The sequence below is a fragment of the Thunnus thynnus genome, chromosome 6, assembly GCF_963924715.1.
Source record: "Thunnus thynnus chromosome 6, fThuThy2.1, whole genome shotgun sequence".
NCBI lineage: Eukaryota > Metazoa > Chordata > Actinopteri > Scombriformes > Scombridae > Thunnus > Thunnus thynnus.
In genome coordinates this window covers 4,472,551-4,498,955 of record NC_089522.1, presented here as the reverse complement: position 1 = coordinate 4,498,955, position 26,405 = coordinate 4,472,551, and the positions used below count along the sequence as shown (strand labels likewise).

At 38.4% G+C, this 26,405-nt stretch overlaps 3 protein-coding genes across 11 annotated transcripts in view; all 3 read right to left on the bottom strand.

The window, feature by feature from the left end:
- Positions 1-7,576: 7,576 nt before the first annotated feature.
- On the bottom strand, positions 7,577-14,508 carry snrpg (small nuclear ribonucleoprotein polypeptide G). Its single transcript, XM_067591361.1, has 4 exons — positions 14,373-14,508; positions 14,158-14,180; positions 12,686-12,810; positions 7,577-7,829 (listed from the first exon to the last, which is right to left on the bottom strand). The coding sequence occupies exons 1-4, from the start codon at positions 14,402-14,404 to the stop codon at positions 7,779-7,781; spliced, it is 231 nt and encodes a 76-aa protein (XP_067447462.1). The 5' UTR covers positions 14,405-14,508; the 3' UTR covers positions 7,577-7,778.
- A 1,027-nt stretch (positions 14,509-15,535) lies between these two features.
- On the bottom strand, positions 15,536-19,741 carry si:ch211-148l7.4 (uncharacterized protein LOC563603 homolog). 2 transcript variants are annotated; one of them, XM_067591358.1, is made up of 2 exons: positions 19,571-19,741; positions 15,536-19,125 (listed from the first exon to the last, which is right to left on the bottom strand). In XM_067591358.1, exon 2 carries the CDS (start codon positions 19,099-19,101, stop codon positions 17,518-17,520), a length of 1,584 nt encoding a protein of 527 aa, XP_067447459.1. In that variant the 5' UTR covers positions 19,102-19,125; positions 19,571-19,741; the 3' UTR covers positions 15,536-17,517. The 2 variants fall into 2 exon arrangements, with proteins under 2 accessions (XP_067447459.1, XP_067447460.1); XM_067591359.1 differs by having other exon boundaries at positions 15,536-19,122.
- A 178-nt stretch (positions 19,742-19,919) lies between these two features.
- The window catches only part of tbc1d22b (TBC1 domain family, member 22B), a 29,172-nt gene continuing 22,686 nt past the window's right edge, over positions 19,920-26,405 (bottom strand). For 7 of the 8 annotated variants that reach the window (XM_067591352.1, XM_067591353.1, XM_067591354.1 and 4 more), the window contains 6 exons: positions 25,001-25,115; positions 24,662-24,768; positions 24,511-24,586; positions 24,046-24,173; positions 23,709-23,804; positions 19,920-23,357 (listed from right to left, as the gene is read on the bottom strand). In XM_067591352.1, the coding sequence (XP_067447453.1) occupies positions 23,229-23,357; positions 23,709-23,804; positions 24,046-24,173; positions 24,511-24,586; positions 24,662-24,768; positions 25,001-25,115 (651 nt within the window). In that variant the 3' untranslated portion in view covers positions 19,920-23,228. The remainder of the gene's footprint in view (positions 23,358-23,708; positions 23,805-24,045; positions 24,174-24,510; positions 24,587-24,661; positions 24,769-25,000; positions 25,116-26,405) is intronic. The other variant, XM_067591351.1, reaches the window with a different exon arrangement.

Here is a 26,405-nt window from a genome sequence, read left to right as displayed (position 1 = left end):
CAGCAGCTGTTTCCTCTCTGCAGCCTGTTACCTGTTTAACAAACACCTAAATAATTAAAGCCGCAAGCAGCGATGAACGGGCCCTCGCGCCTCCACGCACGTCGGGCCATGACGCAATCAAAGGTCTTCTGTCACGGGCATGATAATTTTCTGCAGGGTGAGACATGTCTGTCTTGCTCACACCTGTGTCATCAAAATCATGCTAGTTTTGGGCACATTCACTTGAATTTCAATTAGTAAACAGAAAACTCTTGATGAGTTTGTGTGTAAAACAAATTAATTTCCTAATTTTCATCAAGTTTATTTTTAGAAAAGTAAAGACTTTTAACCCACATGACCTGGTCAAAGTTTGATTGAAACGTGTCAGGTGTGGAGAGACAATAAGTAACTGCAGCTGGACACAGAAAAATACTGATATATTTGAATGGAGAGTGTGAGCAAACCCACACTTTTTTGATCATTTACTGCTTCCACATAGTTTTGGAGAAGTTGACCTACAAATCTTGAATTTATATGTGTTTTCTATCTTTCACTGTTTTGGAGATATTAGAGTGTGAGTTTTAAAGTCTTTTCTTGCTCCTCCTGTGATTTGATAATGAGTGTGTATTGCGTCATGTGTCACAGCACTAAGGGAGTGACATCATCAAGAGCAGTTGGAGAGCAGGATTTCAGAGTACTCTTCTTGTGAAATGTCCTCATAAATCCCATGATTTTGGCCAAATGTTACATTAAAAAACATATTTTAGAAGAGTTTTTTGTCACAGGCATGTAGATGTCTCCAGGCCCGGGCTTTTTTCAGACAGTGCAAGAGGGAGATAAACATTACTTCCTTTGTCCACTATTTTGCCTGCTGCCGGGGCTGCTTCGCTGAAATTTCAGTCAGTTTGCATCACTGATGGAATATTGTCATGTAAACGTGTTCAGGCCGGAACTTGAGATGTACCCTTTATTTGCTTAGGAAGGTTCCTAACTGAGTGAAATAACCCGGAAGTATCTAAGTGGCAGTCATAATAAGAGCTGGTCAAATTCTCTAAGGGTACGTCTCAAGTGTCTTATTTTATGCCTCCTCGCTCCTCGCCTGAACCGGAAGTTGTTCCTGATGCGCCATTTTGACGGGCGTCTCAAGTCTCTGGGTACGTCTCAAGTCTTATTTTATGGCTCCTCGCTCCTCGCCTGAACCGGAAGTTGTTCCTGATGCGCCATTTTAACGAGCGTCCCAAGTCTCTTATTTTGCCCGGAGGAGCGAGGAAACATGAGAGCAGCCTTCACGGAAGTCTTTTACCAGCCGACACGCCCCCTTATTGGATATCAGTTATTGATTAGATGCTGCAGCTGATCTGACAGATCTGATACATCACTGCAGTTTCATACCGAAGTGGAAACAGATTACAGATTAAATTTAAATCTATCACTCCCAAGTTTTATGCTTTACTTGTTTTCTGATTCATCATATAGTTAAAAATCTGTTAATTGTCGGTCTGATCAACAAAAGAACCATATACAACTTTCTTCATGTATTAGAACGATTTTTCTTTTCATGATCTGATATTTCCTCCATTAAACTGTTTCCTGCTGACAGACAGACTCTTCCTGAATTTAATTTTATCCATAATAACAGTTAAACACATTTATATTTTACATCATTTATCGTCATTTCCATTCAGTCACATGTGAGGCTGAAAATTCCTGAGCGTCCGGTTTGATATGAGTTACATAATTTCCATTTTCCCTGAAACATTTAGCCAAATACATATTTTCCAGTGTTCAGAAGAAATGATCATATTCTGGGTAATTAAATAATGAATTCACTATCAGGACTATCAAAAAATACAGATGCAAATAATCAATAAATAGTATAAACGCATTCTGCAAGTAGAAATGATTCCTGTGCCTCTGAGCAGGACACAGTATAAATACAGAATGCAAGTTTTTATCTAGGCGTTTCTTAAACAGGTAACAGGCTGCAGAGAGAAAACAGCTGCTTTAGCGGTGATAACGGTGGACCTTTATTAGTGTCAGCACAGTGCACATGTGTACAGACACAAACTCCATCAGGAGTCTCTACAGCTCTTAAAGCCGACTAACAGCTGATCCAACTGTGATCAGCTGTCGCCGTCATCAGAAACGGATGTCGCTTCACATGACGCTTCAGAGGAGAGGACATCTCTTTTTTCTTTTCTTTTCTTTTTTTTTTTTTTTTTTAAATGTAATTGAAAGTGCTTGCATTAACAGACATAAAACGAACAGGGGTGAGGGGGTTACATACGAAAATAAAATAATCCCAATTAAAAGTTACATGAAATCATAGAGTGCAGGAGAGGAAAACAAAATATTTCTGGTGGGCCAACACAAAATCATTTCAAAAACATGGAAACAAAGAAAATAATTCTAGAGTCTTTATGGCTTGCTTGTTTTCAGATTGAGTAATTGTGTTAATGTATTGTTTGATTTCCTTTTCGAGACGGTAAGTACATGGTATTTGATTAGTGAATTTCCGGTTATGGATATGAGCTTAATTATGTAATATTGGTCTACTTGGGGGGATGGGACTAAAAAGAAACCAAACAATACATTTTGGTAGTCCAAAGCAAAATTTTTGTCAATATGTTGATGGATAAAAGTAATGACACTTTTCCAAAAAATCTGCAGGTGGGGACATGACCAGAAGAGGTGGTGAAGATCTTCTGGAGCCTGTTTACAGAGGGAGCAGAATTCGCTGATGTCTTTTTTTTTATATATATCTTTACATAAATAGATTGGAGGGATAGATTCAGGGGATGAGTTTGAGGGACACTTCTTTAGTTTTATTTGTGATGAAATATTTGCAAGGGAGGGACCATATGTTTTTCCAAACCAGGTTTGTTAATGTATTGTTCCAGTATGATACAGCATTGGGGGTACTGATGATTTCTTTTTGGTATAGTGCACGTACAGTACGGTTATTCTTTTTCACTGAGAAGCAGATTCGGCCGACTTCTGTCTGCACAGGCTCCAGAGGTAATGGGTGAATTTCAGGTAATGTGCCATTTTTGAACAACATAACTACACCAGAGGGTATGTGCCGTTTGGTCTGAAAAGCTGACTGACTAAAGTTATGCCATGGCTGAACCAGCTCTCTATAAAAAGTGATCTGTGTTTGTATAGTATGTCCCTGTTGTTCCAAATGTAATATCTATGTGGGGGTGAAGTTAGGTTTATAAACTAAAGACCAGGAAAGAAGTATCTGTTTATGAAAGTTGACTAGTTTTGTGGGAAGTTTTTCAATATTGTAGGAGCAGAGTAACAAGAAATTAAGGCCACCGACATTGGAAAATATGTAGTTGGGAATGAAGTTCCAAATTGATGTTGGGTTTCTAATGAATTGTCTGATCCAGTTGATTTTGAATGTGCTATTCAGGGTGGAAAAATCAAGAAATAAAACCTCCATTTTCATGGAATTCATTAGAACTGATTTTTTGATAATGAATTTTGTTTTTCCACACAAAGTTATAAAGAATTTTGTCAATAGCTGCAGTGGTCTGTGTATTTACATCCAGAGATATTGCTGTATAGTTAAGCCGGATAAGCCCTCTGCTTTAGATAAAATAATTCTACCCTGAAGGGACAGATCTCTCTGGAGCCAAGAGTTGAATTTTTTCTGTGTTTTTTCTATGATGTGGTTAAAGTTCACAGAGCACCTGTTGCTTGTGTTTTTGTTGATGATGATTCCCAAATAGGTGACAGACTCTTTTACAGGTATGTTGGAGATAGATGCACTATTACAGTTTTTGAGTGGGAGCAGTTCACACTTACTTAGATTCAGATGAAGTCTGGATGCTCTGGAAAAAACTGAAATTCTGTTAATAGCAACTGAAATTTGTGAAGCATTTTTTATAAATAAGGAAGTGTCATCTGCCAGTTGGCTGACAACAATTTCTCTGTGTGCTATCCCTTTGATGGGCCTCTGCTTGATAAAGTCACAGAGCAATTGAGCACATATCAGAAATAAATATGGTGACACAGGGCAACCCTGCCTGATTCCACAACCTAAATCAAAACGTGGAGAAGTACCTTGTAAGGGACCGAGCTGGCAGACAAAGGAGACTCAGGTGGTTTCAAAAAGGAGGGTTTTTATTTTACCCAAAAAATTGCAAAAAAAGGGTACAAATGACAAAATATGTGAATAAAGTTTGGGGCCCATAAAAGAGGTTAAATAAACAGAACTCAACTAAAGTGAACTTAACCTTACTAACAGACCTTCCAAAATGAATACAAAGGGAAACATATATACTGGCTGATCAGACCATAACACAAGAGGGGTTACAAATGACAAACACTACCAACTAAGCAACAAACAACAGAATTACCCCCCACAACAGGTTAACTCAACTAAATCAACTAAACCAAAAATACCCAACTAAACATTCAATAAAGAGAAACAAACAATATAACTAAACTTGAAATAAACAGTTCCTCCCTATGAGGTGGCAGGACTTGGTATGACCCCATTGGCCACTTCCTGTATTTAAACATTCCATGTCCTGGTGCACATCCTTTGCCCAGGCCTGGCCAGACGTTCTCTAGGAGCAGCACCCCAACACTGGTAACTCAAAAAATGAAAATTAGAAAAATTTAAACAAATGCCTGTACCAAAGTTTACCTAATGTGCACGCTACAAATAGAAACTAATGTACTGCCAAACTGTAAAATAAAATGAGTATTATGTATGAAACAAAATCCAGTGTGTTGTTATTTATTTGTATGTATTGTGAAATGTAATTAAATTAGCTAACTGAGGAAAAAATGAACTACAAATGTAAAAGAGACCAAAGTGTGAGAGCCAGCTGGGATACAAACTTCAAAGCAGCTGTGTGGCTGCAAGTGCAGCCATCACATACCTGTACGCATTTTAATTGAACAATTCACTTTCCTATACATGGTTACAATTGCTGAACAAAAGCACTTACCGAAGCCAAATTTCTGTAGTGCCTGGAACATAGCTTTGTGTTCAATGGTATTGAACGCTTTGCAAAAGTCCAAAAATAAAATAAAGCTGTCATCAGGGCAGTATTCAGCATAATCAATGAGATCCAGAACAAGTCTTATGATGTTAGATATGTCTGCCCTTCATGAATCCTGTTTGTGTTTCATCAATAATGTCAACCAGTACTGCTTTAAGTCTTTTGGCAAAGATTCCAGCTAAGATTTTGTAATCATTATTGAGGAGACAGATTGGTCTCCAATTATCAATGCGGAGTGAGTCTTTATTAGGTTCAGGGATAAGTGTTAAAAGCCCTTGATATAAAGTAGGAGGAAGAGTCTGGTTATGGATGCTTTCGGTGAATACACCATGGAGGAAGGGGGCAAGTTGATCAAAAAATGTTATGTAAAATTAAGTCAGTTCTAGGAGATTTATTTAAAGTTGCTGAATGGCCGATCTGACTTCTTCTAAGGTTGCTTGCTTGTCACAGAGGTCCCTTTGGTCAAAACTAATAGATTTTAACTGAGAAAAAAACTTGTGTTTTATACAGGTTCCTATAAAACATTAAACAGTGGTTGGATACCTTTTGTGGATCATCTGTGACAGCTCCATCTATATCAAGTTTTTGAATGCAGTTCACTCTGCTGCGTGACTCTTTCCAGTCTAAAAAAATATGCTGTGTTTTGCTCCCCTTCTTCCAGCCATTGCTTTCTGGATCTCACATAAGCACCTTCTGCTTTAACTCTGTATATTTCATCAAGCTTGAGCTGCTGCTCAGTTAGTTCTTGTTTGTCATCTTCTGTTAGATCTTCAGGCATACACTGAGTAAGAGTGGCAATTTTGATAATTACTTTTGTTTCTTCCTCTTTTAGTTTGTCCAGAGAGGATCCATTCTGTCTTAGGTATTTTGCTATCTCGAATTTCAGTAGTTCCCAGTTTTTTTGGAAACATTTATCATTCAAAGCCCTCTGCCAGTAACATTTTATTAGAAAGTGAATCTTTTCTGTAACAACTTTGTTTTAAGACCAAGTTATTGAGTTTCCAATATGAATTCCGGTGGATACTGGCATTAGGTCTCAAGTTAATTTGAAGATTTATAGTTTTGATCTGTGAGTGGGGTAGTCAAAGTGTTAACATGGATATTATTTTCATCTAGACTACTTGAGATTAACCAGTGGTCGATTCGTGACCTGCAAGTACCAGTTTTGTTAGCCCATGTATAGGATTTAGTATTTGGATTCTTTTTTCTTCAGATATCTACTAATTGAAATTTCTGCATAAATAAAATGACATTGGAGAGAGAATTTGCTTCATTTGTTGGGGGTCAACTATCTACAGAGTCGTCTACCGTAACATTGAAATCACCACCAGCAAGGAGAGGACATCTCATGTCTCTTAAAACAAATTTCCTCGTTTCCTCTCTCCTCGCTTGGTTTCCTTGCGTCCATGCATCCACGGTGGGAGGGACTAAGACGCAAGGAAAAGACGCACCTTGTGATGTTTTCCATCGAAATCAGGCAAAAATGTTACATATCGTAACCCCAGATTAAAATAGGTGTAGCTGTCACTATTATAGATTTCTTCTTTCAAAACTATCCAACTAGGAGTGTTATTGGAGAACAAACATATTGCATTTCTAGTTAATAATGTCATCATCATAACAAAAGATACACAAATATCACCAAATCCCTAATTGTGTAATGCATTAAAAAAAGGATGTTCGCTATTAAACAAATGTATAAAAAAGGTCAAAAGCGCTGATACCAGGAGACTTTATACATTTGTCTGACTATAATTTATGCTAGTCATTTACTCAGTTCCTCTTTTTTATTCAATCATTGTTTTAATGGCTCAAATTCCTCTACTTGTATATTCCTTGTGATGTGGAGTGAACCTACAGGGATGTTTAAGATCCAGATATTTTGTAAGGTATATAAAATACTGTGTGTGTTTGTGTTTTATAGGGCTTTTCCTATATAGTCCAATTACCTCATTAAAATTACACATTCTCCTCCTCTCATTGAAAAATCCAGAAACAATGAATATGTAAATGTTGTCATTTCAAATGATTAACTGTTGGACTCAAGATACTTCATTGTAAACTCTATTCTCAGTGTATGTGCACTGGAGGCTTCAAGTTTTCACTTCACCCTTGTGTAAATTGAATATTGGTCCAGGATTAGCTTCCAAACTAGTTATATCACAAATCATGCTCATAGGCCCACCCCTTAAAATTACATTTTCAATGAGCACAGAGAAACTTTCCACTTTGAGCGGATGAATGCAAAAACAGTCTTCTAGTTTCAAACTCTGCGCATAACTTATCCTGCACAGTAAAGCTCAAAAATCCTATTGAGGTAACAATAACAAAAACACATTTGAGTTGAGGGGAACTATAAGTTCCTAACAAGCCCAACTGATCAAATGTTTAATCAAATTCTCATAGTTAGCACAGGGTCTATATGGTCATCCATCTCCCTGTTACAAAACCAAAACCATGGCCTACAGTAGCATATTGAACAGAACACAATATTTTGAGTAATTCATCAATAATTTCAGGCAATAAACTGTGGCATAATGATAATTCACTGTACATTGTAAATTGAACAAAAAAAGTACAAAGAAAAAATGATTTATTCACAAGATTACACAGGTCAAAATGCTTACAAACAAAACATGCCTGTCCATGTAAATTTAGATAGACATCTTACAATTCAAAGACATGCAGTTGCAATGCCTCTATCAACAACTAACAAAGAACGTAAAAAAAAGGATTAAAGAGTGTAAAAAGGTGTATCCGCAGCCACCACCTCTCTCCTCATACTCTCTCCAAGGCCTCCAACATGATGATGCTGTTTCCCCTGATGACCTATGGGGAATAACACCACAGAGTTACACAGTGCATTAAAGACAGATTTTCCAGAGGAATACAAGGTTTCACAGTAAAATTGAGGTGAAATTTCAATTTCAGCAGAACAAAGCTCTACAATATCTCCAATATCCCATTACTAAAAATTCTGAATAGTGTAGTATTCCTAAATCTGCCTGGTATAACTTTACATGGCAGTTCTGACAGTTTCATACTTGTCTTCATGCTGACTTATTGATCAGGTCACTTTTGACAAACATTAAATTCAGTCAGTCTAGTGTAACAGAATACGCCTTTTTCAAGACAGATTTTTGGACTTGTCAAAGTAGAAAAGCACAGGTGCAACTAATAAGCTTAATTAATTATGGCTGCATTCAATTTAGGTGTGCAGGACCTGGGCTCTGATACTGATGGAATTAATGGACCAGAGCAATTGTGGTTGTCATCAGTTGGGGGGTGGGGGGGATTCTCAGAAATCAAACGATGAAAGCTGTGATTAAAGAAAAAATTCTGGTGATGGTATATTTTTAGTATCAACAAATCCCATGAAAAGTCCAAAACCAACAATGAATTGATCTACTAACAAGTATTGTGAGTGTATCCAAATCCTGATATATTTTATTCCTTTGCGTCATAGAGTTCCATTGTTGCCAAAAAATTATTACAGGATGTTATCAAAATTCTGGAGGAGTGCTTGCACTGGGAGTGAGCTCCTGATTACATCTCAAACTTGGACTGGACTGTGTTTCATGGAGTGCTTTTTGGACTACTGTTGGTACTCACTGCTGTATTACCTTAATGTGTCTGTCTGGCCAGAGCAATCAACATTGCTCAGGACAAATGCTGGCTCATGGCCAGTTGAAACTCCTACAGTGAGTTTCCATCACAATTTACTGGGATATTTTGCAATCTATTCCTCTGTCCTGTGGCACAGACGAGCCCAGGTACTAGAGTGAATCACCGATCCAGCGGACTGGTCATTTGCCACCCCGTTTCGTAGAATAGCATGCTCTCTTCATGCTGCTCCTGCTCTCCGGAGATGTTTAGCTAAATCCTGGACTAATGACCCCTGGAGTGCTGCAGAACTTCGGTGCTGATTTGCGTCTGAGTATGTCTGGGACTCCTCCAGTGCCGGTGATGAGTGAGCATCAACTTTCTGAGCCAGGCTTCCCCCTTAACAGACTCAACTGTTAACACCAGGAATGATGTCTCATTATACAACAGGTAGTTCCGACCAAGCAATCTGATTGGTCAACTAGACATTTCAAATGTGATCAAATCAGCATGACAGCACACCCAGCCATGTTCAAATGAAAAAAGCCTCATCACTAAAAATATGACTCCGCCATTAGAACTATAGACCATGACGTCGCGCTAACAACAACAGTCATTTCTGGGTAGATGACTGGTGGTTGATTTAAATTGCAGAGATATGTGAACTTGGCAAACTTGTTTTTTTCTGCTGTAATTTTCAGCCATAACTGTAACGTTTGAAGATATATAGTTAAACACGGTGGTCCGACTTACTGACATTTCTGCTGAGTTTATTTTGTGTACTGTGTTGCTTTGGTAGTGTCTTTGGTTTGTTTTGTTTTTGTTTTATGGGGGGATCTGTGGTGAAAACCCGGAGGAGTTTTGAGTATATCTCAGCTACCACTCTGACATCCTCCATCAGCTGTGCTGGTGAGTCAGTGACATGGGCACTACTAGCTTAAAAATGTATGTGAAGTTTGTAGACATAGTAGCTAAATCTGTTCATGGAAAAAATATTTTTTTTCCATGAACGTCTCTGTTGCTAGGTCGTTACTAAGGATCGGCCTACTTGCTGGAGTAGTAAACTAACTTACTGTCATTGTTGGCACGACAGTGATGCGGTCAGGAACGAGGTGCTTGCGCCGAGTTCTGTAAGCATCACAGCCTCGAATGTAATATTGCTTAAATGAATAACTTTTCGCTACTGGACTGTGGAGACCTTGATAGGTCCAGTGTCTCTCTCACAAAATCTGCTGCTAACACTATTGTTTATCAAAACCCTGCAGTGAGGAGGCAGAGTTTATTCAAAACCTTCCAAATTGCCAATCATGCAAAAGTCTTATGGGACCTGAAGCTGAAACCGAGGGGGCTATTCGATGGACATTTTAACATCAGAAGCATTACTGCAAAGAGCAATGAGCTAACTCCTGTCTGACTCAAATCTGGACTTTCTCTGTCTAACTGAAACATGGTCGAAACAAAAAACTCCTGCGAGTGTGTTCACGGTGCGCTGATACCAGTGTTTCAGAAGAGATAGACCTGATGGAAGAGGAGGAGGAGCTTTTTTATGTGAGAGACAATATAAAATGTGAACGTGTGGTTTATAATGCCAGTAACACGTTAGAAAATGTTGGGATAAAAATGTTATCCCAGCAAATGTCTTATCATAGTTATCTATAGGCCCCCTTCTGCAGATGACACTTTCTATGATCAACTCACAGAAGTGTTGAAAGAGTGCAATCTCAACAAAGAATTATTACTTATGGGTGATTTTAATTTGAACTGGGAGGACAAAACTAAGAGGAAAAAAATAATCAATAAATCAATCAATCAAGCAAGCAAGAAGAATTTATCAATGAAATTAACAGCTTGAACTGGGATTATACTGTCCTTTGATGATCTGAACTATGGCTGTGATACTTTTACTCACAGAATCAACTGTGAGGGAAACATTTAATGTGAGGATACAGATAAAATCTAAAAATAAAAACAATTTACCGTGGTTTAATGAAAATTTGTGGAAACTAATGAAATCTAGAGATACTGCACTAAGGAAGGCAATTAAAACTAGAAGAGACACTGACATGCTGATTTATAAAGGTTTAAGAAACAAAGTTATCCAAGAGCTAAGAGAGGCTAAATCTCGTTTTTATCTCAATATATTGAATGAGGCAAAAGGCAACAGTAATTTGATCTGGAAAAACATCAATACTCTCACAAGGAGGGTTCCAAAATTTTAAGGAGCTTTTAAACTCCAAGTACAGGGGAAATTAATTGAAGATCATCTTACTGTTGCTTCTGTCTTTAATATTTTTTCTTGAGTCTGTATATGAGTTAGGAAAAAAATTTACAAAAAGGAAACTGGATATTGTTCCTATAGATGCTACAGGCCAGGTTTTCGAGCTGGTAGAGACTAATGAGTTACAAGTAAACAAAATCAGCTTCTTAAAAGCTCCAAAAGTAGAGATGCTTTCCAATTTGTCACCATGTTTGTCAAATCACAAAAAGATATTTTAACTTCCCCTACTGCTCATTTAATTAACTTGTCTTTTAAACAAAGCTCCTTTCCTGATGACTGGAAATGTGCCATTGTCATGCCTATTTTTAAATCTGGAGACCGCCTTGAAGCCAGTAATTACAGACCAATAAGTATACTGCCAGTACTCTCAAAGGTTGCTGAGAAAGTTGTCATTAAACAACTGACAACATTTCTTAATACAAGCAATTTTGATCTACATAGTATGCAATTTGGCTTTAGAGCAAATCATTCCACCGAAACTGCTACCTTGCACTTAATAGAGCAAATTCAAACAAGACTTGACAAAGGAATAGTAGTTGGTGCTGTATTTTTAGATCTGTGTAAAGCATTCAACACAGGCAATCATGATATTTTAATATAAAAACTCTCTAAATTTAACTTCTCATCTAAAGCACTGGCATGGATGTCTTCATATCTATCCAATAGGATACAATGTGTTAAGGTTTGTGATGCACTGTCCAGTAACATGAAGTGCACAATGGGTGTTCTACAAGGGTCAGTGTTAGGTCCCCTATTATTTAGCCTATATATTAATGACCTCCCTCAATAGTGCCATGATATAGAACTGCAAATGCATGCAGATGACACTGTTGTGCGTACACATGCACATACACATTGTATTTTGTATTATGTGTCCTGTGTGTTTTTGCTTTGTACTGTTTATTATTGTTCTGTTATATGTTTTAATTGTGACCTGCCAAAGGGACTGCAGATGAAAATTAGCTGTAAGCTAGCTCTGGTACAGTACATCAAATGGTAACATTTATGGTTAACACTATACATGGTCCCAATAAATAAATAAATAAATAAGACATAATACTGAATGACATGAATATACACACAGTATAGTTTATTTGGACACAATCCTCACAAGAGCACCCAATGTGGATTTATCTGCTGCTAGAACTAGTCCTTAACAAATACACTATTTCCTCCTGGTTGGGGAATATCATTTGCAAAAGCAAAGTGCCCTCACTTCATGGGAATCTTCATCACTTTGCCAATATTATATGGCACCATTATAAATGTATTTTTTGAAGATTTAATTTTTAAACAATATTCCCTGTAGGTAGTTCATTTATTTATTTTATATTGTACAGTTTTTGTGCTCTCTCTCTCTATATGCTTTATATCTGCACTCAGTGTACAGAAGGATGCCACTCCCTTTTCTTTGTAACATGTATTTGAGAGATTTCATAATTACCTATGGATTTGCTTTGTTCTTGTTTTACTCTCTCAATTCAAAAACTGATTAATTAAACTGTGCTCCTCATCTCTCTCTACCCCAAGGTCATTTAAACTCTTACTGTAATCTCAGTAATGAAGGCATAAAAACCCAACTATAAACTATTTTTAAAGATGTATGTCTTCACTAACAAGCAATGAGCTTGAGGCTGAGAGCCACAGACAGAGCATGGTCTTTAAGTATTGAGACGGACTAACGCATTGTTAGTTTTGTCTTGTGATGGGATTTGTTGACAATTAGAAAAATATCAAATACTGTCTGTCTTATCCTTTAAGAATGAAGACGGGCAACAGGACAAGATGCTGGAAGGATACTGACCACCATGCCAATAGAGTTCTGTTGTCCACCTGGACCCATCTCCAGACAGTCATCCACCACCAAGTTCATAAAGGGGTCAAACCCTCGCAGGATGCCCTGCACGTGTCTGCCTCCATTCAACTTCACTAAAGGACAAAAAAAGAAATCACTGTGATGAATCTGGCATGTTAGGACTGATCACTCTTCTTAGTTTAATGCTTTGACATTTCACTCTTTCGTTGCTTTGTGTTATGTTAGTATTCATATAAAATGCCCACACTTCAGGTAAAGTGCATCATTTAAAAATAGATAAAACAACTGGTAAGCTTCTCTTAACAGATTTCACTACATCCACTGCACTAGTCATCATTACCTCCACTTCTACAGTGACATTTTTAAATGAATGATTTTAAGCATATCTGCAAGCCCCTGCAATCAAGGACTAGGAAATATAACCTACCAGATTACATGTCATTTATAAGCTGCATTCAGCAGGTCTACTAAGTTCATCAATATTGCAAGCACAAGTCTTTCACCAAAGAGTACATTATCCATTCAGGGGCTAACATGTTTATAGCTCAGACAATTAGTCATTGAATCTATTAGTTGATCGACTGAAAATGGACAACTATTATGATTAATCATTTCAAGACATCTTTCAATCAAAAAAGGATAACATTTGCAGGCTCTCAAATGTGAGGATTCATTCTTCGTATACATCATACACAATATTAAAACTGAATATCCGACCTTTGAATGGCTGATCAGACAAAACAAGCATTTTGAAAATGGCACCCTGTAAAAGGCATTTTTTTCACAATTCTCTGCACTCCAAGTATATTCCTGTTAGCACTATCTGTCATGACTGCACACCAGTAAACAATAAAAAGTATGTTGGATTTAAACCAGTGAATTCAAGTACAACCAAATTAATTATGGTATCTTGACTGGAAATACAAACAAAGGACATAATACTGTTACTTTCATATTGAACAGGGTAGCATCTGTAAAGCTGGGGGGTCAGGTTTGGGGGGGGGGGGGGGCAGAAAATAATCGATTCTGCCATATATTTCCGCCTTCCTCCCACAAAGAATTGAAGGCTGTAAGGGCCACTGATTTGATACTGTATAAGCATAAAACTAGTCTTTACCATGCTGACTGTTCTGAGCCACTACCACATTGTCATAAATGTTATTTATGATTTCACATCTGTGCGGGGATCAAAAAAGGGCAGATTTTATACAGAGTTAATGGATGTTTCACATTCAAATGGTCTTTATGAAATTGCATTTTCTGCGTTTTTTATTTGTGTTCTTCAGCGGAGAAAATCAACAGAGATGTTGGTGACGTTTTCGGCTAAGCGACGACCAAGAAATCAAGCTAGTCAACATTCAAAGCTAATGTAGACAATTTCAGGTAAAATTTGTAAGAGATGTGGGTTGTCATTTGTACTCGAAATGGATTTGACTATATCTGCTTTTAGGTATACTCACACGAAAGCTTCTTGTCCATGAACCTGAAAGAAAAAGAATAACATTAGCTTGCAGAGGGTACTGATTAGCCAGTGAGCCTGGCTGGTTACCGTTAGCTTGTCTCGCTTACAAACAATACAGTCGATTGTTCTATGGCTACAGCTTCAGTCAATAAAAATAAGAAGTATATTCAAGTTAAAGAGTGCAGTCCTCATTAAACAAGCTCCACATCTTACTTCTTCAGCTCGGGTGGATGTGCTTTGCTCATCTTGTCTTTTTTTCTAAAAGGCCGACACACTTCCCCGTACGATTTTTTGCTTCTCAAGCCCGCGGAAGGACAACGTGCGCTGAGCGACCGGAAGCTGACCGGCATCATGGACGTCATGATATGTCACTACGCCGCCATGAGGCCAGGAGGACATCCAGTCAGTGCATTTTTAAGGTTGTTTTGTAAAACGCAGCTTACATGTGTCAAGTATTTTCTGAGTACAAAAATGAGGAGAAAAAACGAAAAGGTACAAAAACGTACACTTGGATAAATATCAAATTACAATATCATATTCATAGCCAACTTGTACCTCACTTTTCCTAAATAACCAGGAATTTTCAAGAAAATCCGATACTGGTATCTGAAGTGTATTATTTTCTGTAAATATTTTCACAGGCAGAAAGACAATACATTCTGCTACAAAACAAGCAAAAAGTTTGGTTAGAGTCATTCACAGCTTATGAATATGAAAACTGCTTGATGCAAACCTTTGCCGTTGTTGATGATGAGAAAACAAAAATTTTTACAACAATGGGACTTAATTCTATATCATATTTTCTATATATCCACCCAAAACAGCTCAACTTTGTCTTTTAATTTATTGTGAAATACCTTTACATATGAGTTTTTGTTTTTGTAATACCATTACTAGTTTTGCACTAGTCAGTCATTGTCATTCAGCTGTGTATATCTGTTGTATCACTCAATCAATCAATCAATTTTTATTTATATAGCGCCAAATCACAACAAAAGTCATCTCAAGGCACTTTTCACATAGAGCAGGTCAAGACCGTACTCTTAATTTACAGAGACCCAACACCCCAATTCCCCCATGAGCAAGCACTTGGCGACAGCGGTAAGGAAAAACTCCTCTTTAACGGGTAGAAACCTCAAGCAGAACCCGGCTCTTGGTGGGCGGCCATCTGCTTTGACTGGTTGGGTTGAGAGAGAGAAAGAAAGAGGGAAGAGTAGAGTCTGTGGACAGTTTTAAACATGTAAGCAAATGTAGCAGGGCTGATAGTATACTCTGCAGAGGAAGCAAATTAACATAGAGTAATCAAGAGCTAATTAACTAGCCAATTTACCCGTATGAAAAACCTGACTGCATACACAAAATAACACAACAAACAATACATTTCATGAAAAGTGTTAAGTTTTAATTATGTTATCTATAAAGAACCATAAACTAATTTACAAAACACTTTGAAAGAGTGGAAGCTTCAAAAACCTATTAAATCATTTTCTACATTTCACAGTAGCATTTTGAAAACAGTGGCTGAAAATCACAAAAAAAAAACCAAACTCACAGTGCTACTAGTTCATTCACCAAAGCGCACTTATCAAGCATCACAGACATACTGAAGGGCTGCCATCAGTCTATCTGTTTGCATAGCTAGGTAATATCACCGGCGCTCATGCCATCTAAATAGACAGGCCATAATAAAAGGCAATTTATTAAGTATAACTATACTTGACAGCCATAAAAAATTGTTCACTCTATAGATTATGGCAATAACTACCACATATTGGAACCTCAAAAACAGCACATGAAAAAGAAAAAAAAAAACGCCCAATACCTGTTAACAGCTCACCCTTTGTGATTTCATTTGCACCTTGGCAAAGCACTTGCAAATACTTTGTAGTAGAGTTGCAAAGATTAATCATTTAGTTGCCAACTATTAAATTAATCACCAACTATTTTAATAATCGATTAATTTTTTTGTCATTTTTAAGAAAAATATGTCAAAATTCTCTTATAACAGCTTCTCAAATGTGTGTTTCTGGTTTCTTTAGTCTTCTATGCAAGTTGGGTTGATGACTGTTGTGGACAAAACAAGACATTTTAAGATGTCACCTTGGGCTTTGGGAAACAGTGATCAACATTTTTCACCATTTTCTGACATTTTATGGACCTTTGAAGTGATTAATCAGTTAATCCAGAAAATAATCAACAGATTAATTGATAATGAAAATAATTGTTAGTTGCAGCCCTACTTTGCAACCAAATGAACCAAATTTCCATCTGGTGATCTTAGCAAATTCAGTGCAGATGCAAATACCAAAGGCCAACACATAATAGTGACAATCCAGCAAGTGACACACCCTATCTATGACTAATTATTGCCAAAATTGTATGAAACAGACATACCTTCCTTGACTTCGCTAAAGTGGTGTAAAAATAAATTCTAGCAAACAAGATATCTACCAGTGCTTTGGCTAGAACATACCATGGTTGTGCAGAACAAAGCTCAGCTGTATGAAATATTGGCTAGTCAGTGATAGAAAATAGAATGGACATGCCAAATTCTAATAAAGAGGCATACTGGTGTTTTTGCATGTTTTTTTTTTTTTTTTTTTTTTTTTTCTTTTTCAACTTTTCCGGCTGCCAAAGGTTTCAATGTATTTCATTAAGGTATGAAAATCTACTTGCAGACTGGCCAAATAGGTAATCCCACACAGTGAACGTTTCAGCTTTATGTTTGTCAAAGTTGTGTTATCTTAATATAGTAATAAAGTTAAAACAGATTATTAATTTGAAAAGTGTTCCTTATTAGAGTACACAACCTTTTCTTTTCTTAACAAGCTACCACACACACACATTATTTTTGCAATGCCAACATTTGTTTCTTGGCTTGTTTGATTTTACAACATAGCTTGTGAATGCAATCCTGCTTTGTCAATGACTCGAATCTGAAATGGTGGAGCTTCCCATAAGGACATGAACACACACACAAAGTGGATAACCTTTGAAAAATATTCAGAGTTTTCATATGCATCAACATGCAGTGATATCCTCCGCAAGAAATAAAAGTAGTTGTAGTTGAGTGAGTAAATGTCCACTGTGATGTCAAATAGCTGCCTAGATTGTATAAAACATTTGAAAATCTAAATGGAGCTATGGTATGCTTTGGAAAATGGTTGACAGTCAAACATGTGTGACTTATAGTAAATGCAAAAACCCCAGTATAGTCCTTAAACACACCATTATCTTGTCAACACCTGTTTTGTTGGTATGAATATGCTCAAGCAATGAACTGGGAAATGAACAAGAATTTCTGCCCTCTAACCCTTCAAGGAAAAAGGGCAATCGCTTATGACATTCACACTGCATCTCAGGCTTTGCTGGCCTGAGCTGCGTAGACCTCTGTGATGCTGTCCTCCTCCACTCGGACTCGCAGGTGCTCCTGACAGTGTTCTAGGAAAGAGTCAAGAGCTGAGAACCCCTGCTGGCAGGGCACACAGTGGTACAGCCTCTGCCTCTTTGAGCCTGGCCATTTGAAGGTGTCCATCTCGTTTGTGCACACACTGCACTGTCTCCTCTTCACAGATGACTGGTGGAGCTCTACGTGCTCCCTCAGCTGTGACTGCAGAGAGAAAACCTCCACACAGGAGGGGCATGGGAACTCCTTTTCCACCTCCTCTTCCTCCATTTTAGGCACTTCTCTGCATTTCCCTGGATCACTGACCTTGCTCTCTACTCTGACAACTTTCCTGGGCCTCCCTGGACCAGCCCTAACAGTCTTGTTATCTTCCAGGCTGGTTTTTGCTTTATTTAGTCTATTTTCTAATAACTTGGAGTCTTTGGTGATACTTCTAACAGACTGACTTTTGTTTTTGATTGTGGTGAAACTTGAGGCTGTGTGCTGTCTGTAGTGTGCCCTAAGTGACAAATGATGGAAGAATAATTTGCCACAGACTTGGCATGGATACGTGTCTCCTCTCCTGCCTTTGCTGATGACCGGCCGTGATTCTCTCCTAATAATTTTCTCTCTGCGGTGCTTCTCTTTTCTGTGTACGTACAGCTTTGATGTGCTCCTGAAAACCATGTCGCAAGAGCGACAGCTCAAAAGCTTCTTTTTGGATTTTGGCCTTTTATTTGGATCTCCATTGACCTTAGTATTCCCTCCTTTCTTTGCCTCTCCACAACTACCTTCTTCTTTGGTCTTTTGTCTCTGTGGTGCCCTCAGCTGCTCCTCTGCATGGTTCGTCTGCTTATGCCGCTGCAGCCCAGCTTCTGTGCGGAAGGTTCTCAAACAGAATTGGCACACGTTACCAGCTCTGCAGCTGGGCCCTGGGATGTCTGAAGAATCAGAGCGGGCTGAGTCTCCTTCAGAAACTGGCGGAGAATCATCTGGAGGGCTACTGGCATCAACTGTATCTGATCGCGATGGTGGCTCACTACAACCAGCTTGCTGATGGTGCAGCAAGGCCTGCTTCTGGCTGAAACCTCTCCCACATGGTGCACATGTGTAAGGGCTCCTGTCTAGGAGGTGAGGTGACTTGTCCTGTGGCCTGTCAGGATTCAAGTTGTGAATTGTACATGCAGGGCACGGAGAACCAAGCTGTGGTTCTCCATGACAAAGCTCACACAGGGAGGAACCATGATCACACTTGTGTAGCTGTAAGGACGACCGCAGGGAGAACTCCTGTCCACAAGAGGAACACCGGTGAGGCTTGGGTAATGCATGTTTTAGTTCCTGGTGGTGCAACAGTTCTGTCGCATATGGGAAACCCTTACCACATTCTTGACAAACATATGTGGGCAGGTGGGATGGTTGCTGCCTCTGGCTTCGTGTGTGCTGTTTGGTGTCAGCACGTGCTATGAAGCTGGCGAGCCTGGAGAGAGTGTCTGCAGCCGTCCTGGAGCGGCTGAACGACTCCTGGGCCCTGGTGGTGCTCCAGCTGACTCCATCCATCCTCCTTCCCCAGCTTCTCTCCTGCTTCAGTGGAAACCGTATTTACAGAGTTTCAGACATTAGCTTGGACATCACTTAATAAAGAGCAAAAACAAAAGGCGTAAGCACTCAGGAGTGTTCTGATAAACAGGTATTCAAGCTTAATGGCACCAAGTTGCTTCTGTCTGTAAGTCAAGTGCTGTTATTAGCTAGCTGTGAAGTTTAGGATACGGAAGGGGGAAGAGAACCTACTTATTAACTTGTTTCTCTTTCTTCCTAACGTTACCTACCGATAACGTTTCATGCTACGGCATCGCAGAAATTAAGTAAATGTCCATTTAGTAAGAAGTCTGTGGCATTTTATCAGCAAGCCTGCTAATGCGAGACAAGCGACCACAGACTGGTTTCATGTTTGCGAACATTAGCTCGTTGCTAACATTAGCTGTGCTACCATGTTGGAAATGCAGTTTTCCGATCACAAACATCTTACCTTCACACTCAGACGGCAGAGACACGGCAGGTTTACTGCCAGCTGATCGACTTCAAACGGTGTGTCGCGTAAACATATGCTTTCGCTACCACATACAACACTGGCATGGCTGCATGAGTGAGAGTGAAGTTTGCGTGGGTTAGGTGACTAAGCTGTCAACATCACTTCCGTCACGTGACCTTGCCCTTCAAAAAAGTTCAAATTTTGTTATATCAAAATTATAGTTCATTTGTTTCTGTACTGTTATCTGGGTATTGTGGCTATTTCCTTACATATATGAGGTCAATGAAAATACCACATCAAGATAAATCCCCCCCCCCCCCCCCCCCCCCCCACACACACACACACACGAGGAATAACTATCGTTTAATATAAACAAAAAGTTAATATACAGCAGGTACTGTAATATTTTTTCCTAAGGTTGAAGCCAGAACTGTCTACTGAAGTATTCTACACAGATTGTATTGGCCCAGTAAAGATTTGGCATGTACTGTTTAAACAGCATGAACACTTCTGAAACAAATGAACAAGTTTTCATTTTGTTAGCTAATAATTAACATCATTTCTTGAGCACATATGACCTTTACATTAAAACAGCATAGAGCGAACAACACCATCATGGTAGGCATGAGTGAAAATATTACAACCTGTAGTGAAACAATCAGTTGGCGTACCTGAAAGAAGAGGAGCATAAAACCTACTTAAGGCTAAAAGTATACTGTAACACACAAAAACATTAAAAATGCTTCCGATGAGTAAAACAAGGTTGATAAACACAAGATCATAAATGGTATGACCAAGCAAAAATAGACAACAAATAAACCACAAATTGATACACAAAAGTATTTCAGACAATTTTTTTGTAAAATGTTTCTATTGAAGTGCCATGGCATTTTCAGTAGCACTTAGGTTTATATAATGCCATTAAGTAACTCAAATCTTTAGGCCATGAGTGAAGTGACATTTCAGAAGGTTCCTGAACATTAACACTTATTCAAACCAAGAAAATGTTTCTCCATGTAAGTTGTTGTACAATGACCAGCATATGAGCCAGCCATCTACTGCACAGCAGATCTGATTTATAAACTTTGCTAGAGCCTAACAAAGTAATTGCGTCAATTCCATTTTCAAATGTGAAGCAAATCAAGGCAAAACCTTAAATCTACATCTTACATCAGGGAAATTAATGTACTGAAGGCTAATGATTGTCATATCTTTTAAACAAACATTGTGTTATAATTATCACTGTTACTGAAGGTAGATGAGTAATAACACATACACATATTCGCATTCCCCCAGAAAAAGCAGGTATAAAAACTATTTCCTGGATCTTGTCACAGATACAAGAGCAACCTAACCTGAACCTGAAACAAATATATAAAACAAGCATTAATAATGACAGAGCATGTACACTTGAAAAGACAGGAATACATAACAAATGCTCATAATCAAAGGCATCATCATATATTCTGAGCTGCACTGTGTCCACAGGACTGTCTCAAGTACAGTAGGATGGCGTGACTAAATGTCTAATGACTAATCAATGTCCTTCAGTACCAACAAGCATCAACATTTTAAGAGTCTTTATCCCCACAAGCAATTATTAAAATGATTAAAACTCAGGAGTGTTATAATGAAATTGAACATTTTAACTACTGGTTATGAAAATATAGTTCTTACAGTGACCACAAGTATCTAATAAGATACTTTATAGATCATCGTATGATCATTTATAGGACTGATACTCTTGTTCTGCATAAAGTTTGGTAAAATCAAAACCATCGGTCAAAAACAAACCAGTAGCTACCAATCTCATTTAGTACCAGTTCTAGGAGTGTGCCACAATCTCTAACTAAAGTTGTATGTACAACTGCCTAAAATATAATAAAATTTAGATTAATCTCAATCAGTTCCAACATTAAATAAGTAGGGATGCACAATATTGGAATTTTTGCTGATATCTGATATGCCGATATTTCCAACTCACTGTGGCCAATTGCCGATAGCGATATATGCATATTTTTTTCCAGATGGCTGAGGAGACTATTATGCATGCAAGCATAGATTGCACTAAGTATGATCAAGAAAGACAATATATGAAGGAAGAATTTAGGGAGCCTTAAAACTTTTATGAACCTGCCAAGTGGGTGGAGCAGTACAGTTTTCATTGAGTTCATTAGACAGACAGGATAAATGTGTAGGATTTAATCTCTGGTCCACACTCCGGAACAGAAGGTGGCGGTAATGCACCTAATACGCTGGTTGCCAACTGCCGTTATAAACCAAAAAGATTTTTTTTCCCCAACCAAACAGAGTGGTACATCCTGTCAGCGGAGGTGTTTCCTATCTATGCAGCGGAACTTAGCTCCTTGACGGACTGTCTCTCCCTGACGGTCCCGGTGCTTCCTCCGCAGGCTCCACTTCACTCAAGCTGCCCGTCTGACCCGCTGCTTCTTCCCACTTTAACCTTAATAACAAACCGGGGCTCAGTGCTCTGGTTGATCCACATGGAGAGCCGGGGCTAACGTTAGCTGAGAGGCCAGCTAGCCTCTGCTAGCGTTAGCCCCGGTTCTGCATGTGGCCTCTCATAATCGGCAGAAATGGCTGATGCTGGTATTTCATTTTGGAGCCTTTATAGGCCGATACCGATGACATGCCGATAATATCGTGCATCCCTAGAAATAAGACCCATATAAACTGACGTGAATGTGAAATCCCAAAGCTACATTAACTAGAAGGTCGCCATTTCTCCTGGTCTATCAACATTTTCAAAGTCAGCTAATTCATACTGAAACCAAAGTGATACAAAATCAGTTCTACAATCTGAAATTCAACATAGTACCTACTATTTTCTCCTCTTTGGTCTTACACCTAAAAAAAACTCAATATGAACTTGTGTACATCTTTTTTTCCTCAAAAATTCTAATTTTAAGATCAAGCAAGCACTTTATTAAGACCTCATACACTTTTTCTGAATTGGAGAGAACTTTTGATTAGTTGATTGTACAGTGCAGATTTTGGGGGGGGGGGGGGGGGGGGGTCAATCTTATTTATAACAGCTTTCCAGTGTCAGACTAAATTAAAATATTAGACTTCAACTTTTATATTGTAGTTGCCTGGTTTGCAGCTAATATTTCTCCCCTTGTAAAACAACTACCAAAACAAATCTGCAAAAAATATAATCTGTAGATACTATAACTGACTAAAAGGATGATCTCACAAACATTCATCATCCCTTTATGTTACAGCATGTTATTCTAAAGTACATCTAACTAGAAAGACAATCAGTGCTGCATGAGTAAAAACAAGATGGTATAGCTGTGACTGTTTACACTAACAGTCCATTGATACAGTGTAGTACATTGACTGAAAAATAGTCCCATATTCACTGAGCTCGGTGGGTGCACCATTAACCCAACCCCAAAGGGATATTCACTTAATTTCCACAGGATCATGTTTGTGGGATTGTCAGGAGGCTCAGGTATAACTTCCTGCAGGTCTTTTGGAACTGCACACATGTCAGTCTCTTCCATGTGACCTCAGGGACAACACTTGATGTCTGGAGTATATACTGTGGGTCCATCCAGTCACAGTCTAGTCTGAGTTAAAAATTTAAAAGTACTATGTCTGCTGTGATTTTGGAAGAATGGATGGAGGCCTATCTCTTGTAGTGGCTGGGTGCATCTGCGAACATGTACTTCAGTCTATAAGCTTCAGCCAGCAGGAGGCCCACTTCCTCATTACCCCAGTGGATTGTAGGAAGGTTCTGCAGTAGCATGAGCAGGCCCTGAAGAGCAACAGAAAATGATTTTGAAACACTGACATTATTTTGAAAGGTGGAGTTTAAGGGTGGAATATGTATAGAATTTCACAAATATATACAGTATGTGGATTATTTCATAAAAGGTAACTCTCAATCAGTGGATTCAGGTGTTCATGCATAATTGTGACATTTAATTTCTACTGAATACTTAAAGGAAATTTTGAATTTGCAAAACTTGAGATTATTGTCTGGACATTTCAAAGAGAAGAATTCAAACCACATAAATTCAGATTCTGTATATGGTTTTCGAAGTTAAATGTTTCAATGTTATCCATACTATAGTTAAAGTGTGGGTAACTACAAAGACAAGGGTACCTGAAAGTCAATCATGGAGAGAATTTCTTTGCGCCACTCAATAAGGAAAGCAGCACAGACATACAGGTGGAAGTGGGAGAAACCCTCTGCTTCAGACTGTGAAAAACAAAACCCAATATTGCAGCCAATTACATCTCAGCTTTGACCAATAACCAAAACTTACAAGCAAAGACACCTGAACTCAGGCAACTTAGCAAATGCTGTATAATAACAATAACAATAACAACAATAATAAATATTTGCAGTAGTGTTGGTTCTTTAGAAGTTTTTCAGGCTGCTGTTGTACTGGATTGAATGATACTGTAAATGTTGGATAATGGTGCCCACTCTGCTCTACCTGATAGGTGTCCCAGAGACGGATAGTGCAACGAAGCGGTAGCTCCCTCATCAGCAGATTGTTCATCCACCGAAAAGCAAACTGCAGGTACTCCACCTCATACTTCTTAAAATGATTGTGAATGTCCTCTGGACACAGACGTGCGCACGCACACGCGCGCACACACACAAACACACACAAACACACACACAAACAAACACACACACACACACACACACAGATGTTAAGTTAAAATTGTGGGTTTCCTGCTTATAGCTCCTATCTGGAATCAGCTACACATCCTCTTATCACTTTCTACATGTATGGGCTCATAGTACCCACAAATTAAGGAGGAAAGAGCAGATAACATGTCAATTCAAAGTAAAGGCAACTTAAAACCTAATGTGACACACTATTTCTTATACTTGAGCACCATAGACATTTCATAATGAAGATGAAGCAATGACTGACAAGGGACCTGCTTACCATCTATCCTGCTGACGAGTTCCTCCAAAGCTTTCACCTTGTTCTGGATTCCAGGCTGAGCAAAAGTGTAGTTGTCCTGAAAGGATATCAATTTCAACAAACTTGCAGTTTTAACATTTGTTTGTGTTCATTGAGATGTGTGTGAGCATACCTGTATTCCATCCAGCAGCTTGCTCATACACCAGAAGCTGTCAGCTTCGATGTTTCTTTGGGTGTCCAGAGGTAGTGCTACCACCTCGAAGTTCTCCACATCCTCTGCTGGAAGAACAAATGACACTGAATGAAACAGAAATGGCCTGACTCATACAGTTAACACTGTCAGATTTCAGAATGGTGCTCTCTATTGAGATTGGTTCAAAAATGTTTATGAATGTAGATGTGGTAACAACATTGCAAAATATAGGTACACAAAGCACCAGCATCAACATCAAGCAAGAAAACGTAACTGTGCAAACCAGGAGAAGAAAGACACAAGTAACAAGAAACTTACTGACAAACTCAGACAGGAAAACAACAAAGAAGGGTGTGACCAGATCATTGATTCCCTGGACATAACCGCTGGCCGGATGACGGATAGCCCAGATAAAGAGGATACGCTCAAACACCTGAGGAAAGAAAGACAATGACACACTGGGCCTCATTCAAGAACATTGTCATATTTTTCTCCTAAAACTATTGACTTTTTTGTGTGAGATTTGCTTGTAAAAAAGTGTTTAAAGTTGGATTTGAAAAACTCCCTTAAATGCACAGACTTGTCATAAATTGCTCATTTGAGTCTGATCAATGCCACCTGAGCCGTCACAAAGATAAGTAGAGAGAATATTATAGCCTACAGTGGGTGATGTTACACTGTCAGCTGCAACAGAAGATGATACTGGACAGAGACCTGCAGAAAGACCCTGAGGCAACTGTTTAAAACAACAATTGAAATGTAGTGGTGAACAGAACATTCATTTTTGGTTGTTGTATGTATATATATATATATATATATATATATATATATATATATATATATATATATATATATATATATATATATATATATATATACACACTTTTGACAAAAGTGTCAAAATGTCCAGTAATTCTGGAAACAGATCTTTGGTGTTTTGAAAAGCCACCAAAAAAAGAAAAATTCACCATTTCAAAGATGATACTGTCATGCTTCAGTGCACAACAGATAAAGGCAATAAGGTTTTTCCGGTTTAAGGGGAGACATGTTAACATCTGACACCCAGCAGTTACTAATAACTAAATCATGGCTGAACGGATCGTATTCATTTATTTGATATTCATGAAATTACAGCAAATACCAACCTTAAACATTTGCTCTCCTGTCAAAATCTCTAATGTCACTCATCACTATTTGACACAAGTTAAAGCCAAGTCATGTGGTGTTTGAAAATGAGTCTAGGGGCCTGTATCGGTTCATGAAGCAAGTTCAACTGTGTCTTCGTTAGGTTGCCTGGCTTCACATCACTGAGCCTTACAGTACAGTACAGCTTACAGTCCATCAGTTATCCTGGAGCCCATTTCACAAAAAACATTTAGGAGCATGGTTTACATGCAGATTGTGTGAACTTGAAACTCCAAAAGGAAAGGGTGATATTCAGTGAGGTGAAATATGTCTGACATAATCACACATCTAGAATAGATTGAGAAGCTATAGAAACTGTGGGAATAGTATCCAAATATTAAAAATCGCTAAAGTTATAAATGAGTGTGTAAATTATTATACAGGCCATTTAAAATATAACTAGCATTTTCAACAACTTCAGTAGTCTAGAGTGAGTAGCTGCTGTTTTGAATCTAAACGAACTATTCTGAAAAAATATGATACACCTAAAAACAGTTGAAAGTGAAGTAAGGCTCTTCCTGCTGCCAAAACATAGAGG

Coding starts and splice junctions, on each gene's coding strand:
- snrpg (XM_067591361.1), bottom strand. CDS start 14,404: ATGAGCAAAGCACATCCACCCGAGCTGAAGAA. Junction 12,811..14,157: donor CATGGACAAGAAGCTTTCGT/GTGAGTATACCT, acceptor TTTGTCCTTTAG/TGAAGTTGAATGGAGGCAGA. Junction 7,830..12,685: donor AGAACTCTATTGGCATGGTG/GTCAGTATCCTT, acceptor TATTCCCCATAG/GTCATCAGGGGAAACAGCAT.
- si:ch211-148l7.4 (XM_067591358.1), bottom strand. CDS start 19,101: ATGGATGGAGTCAGCTGGAGCACCACCAGGGCCCAGGAGTCGTTCAGC.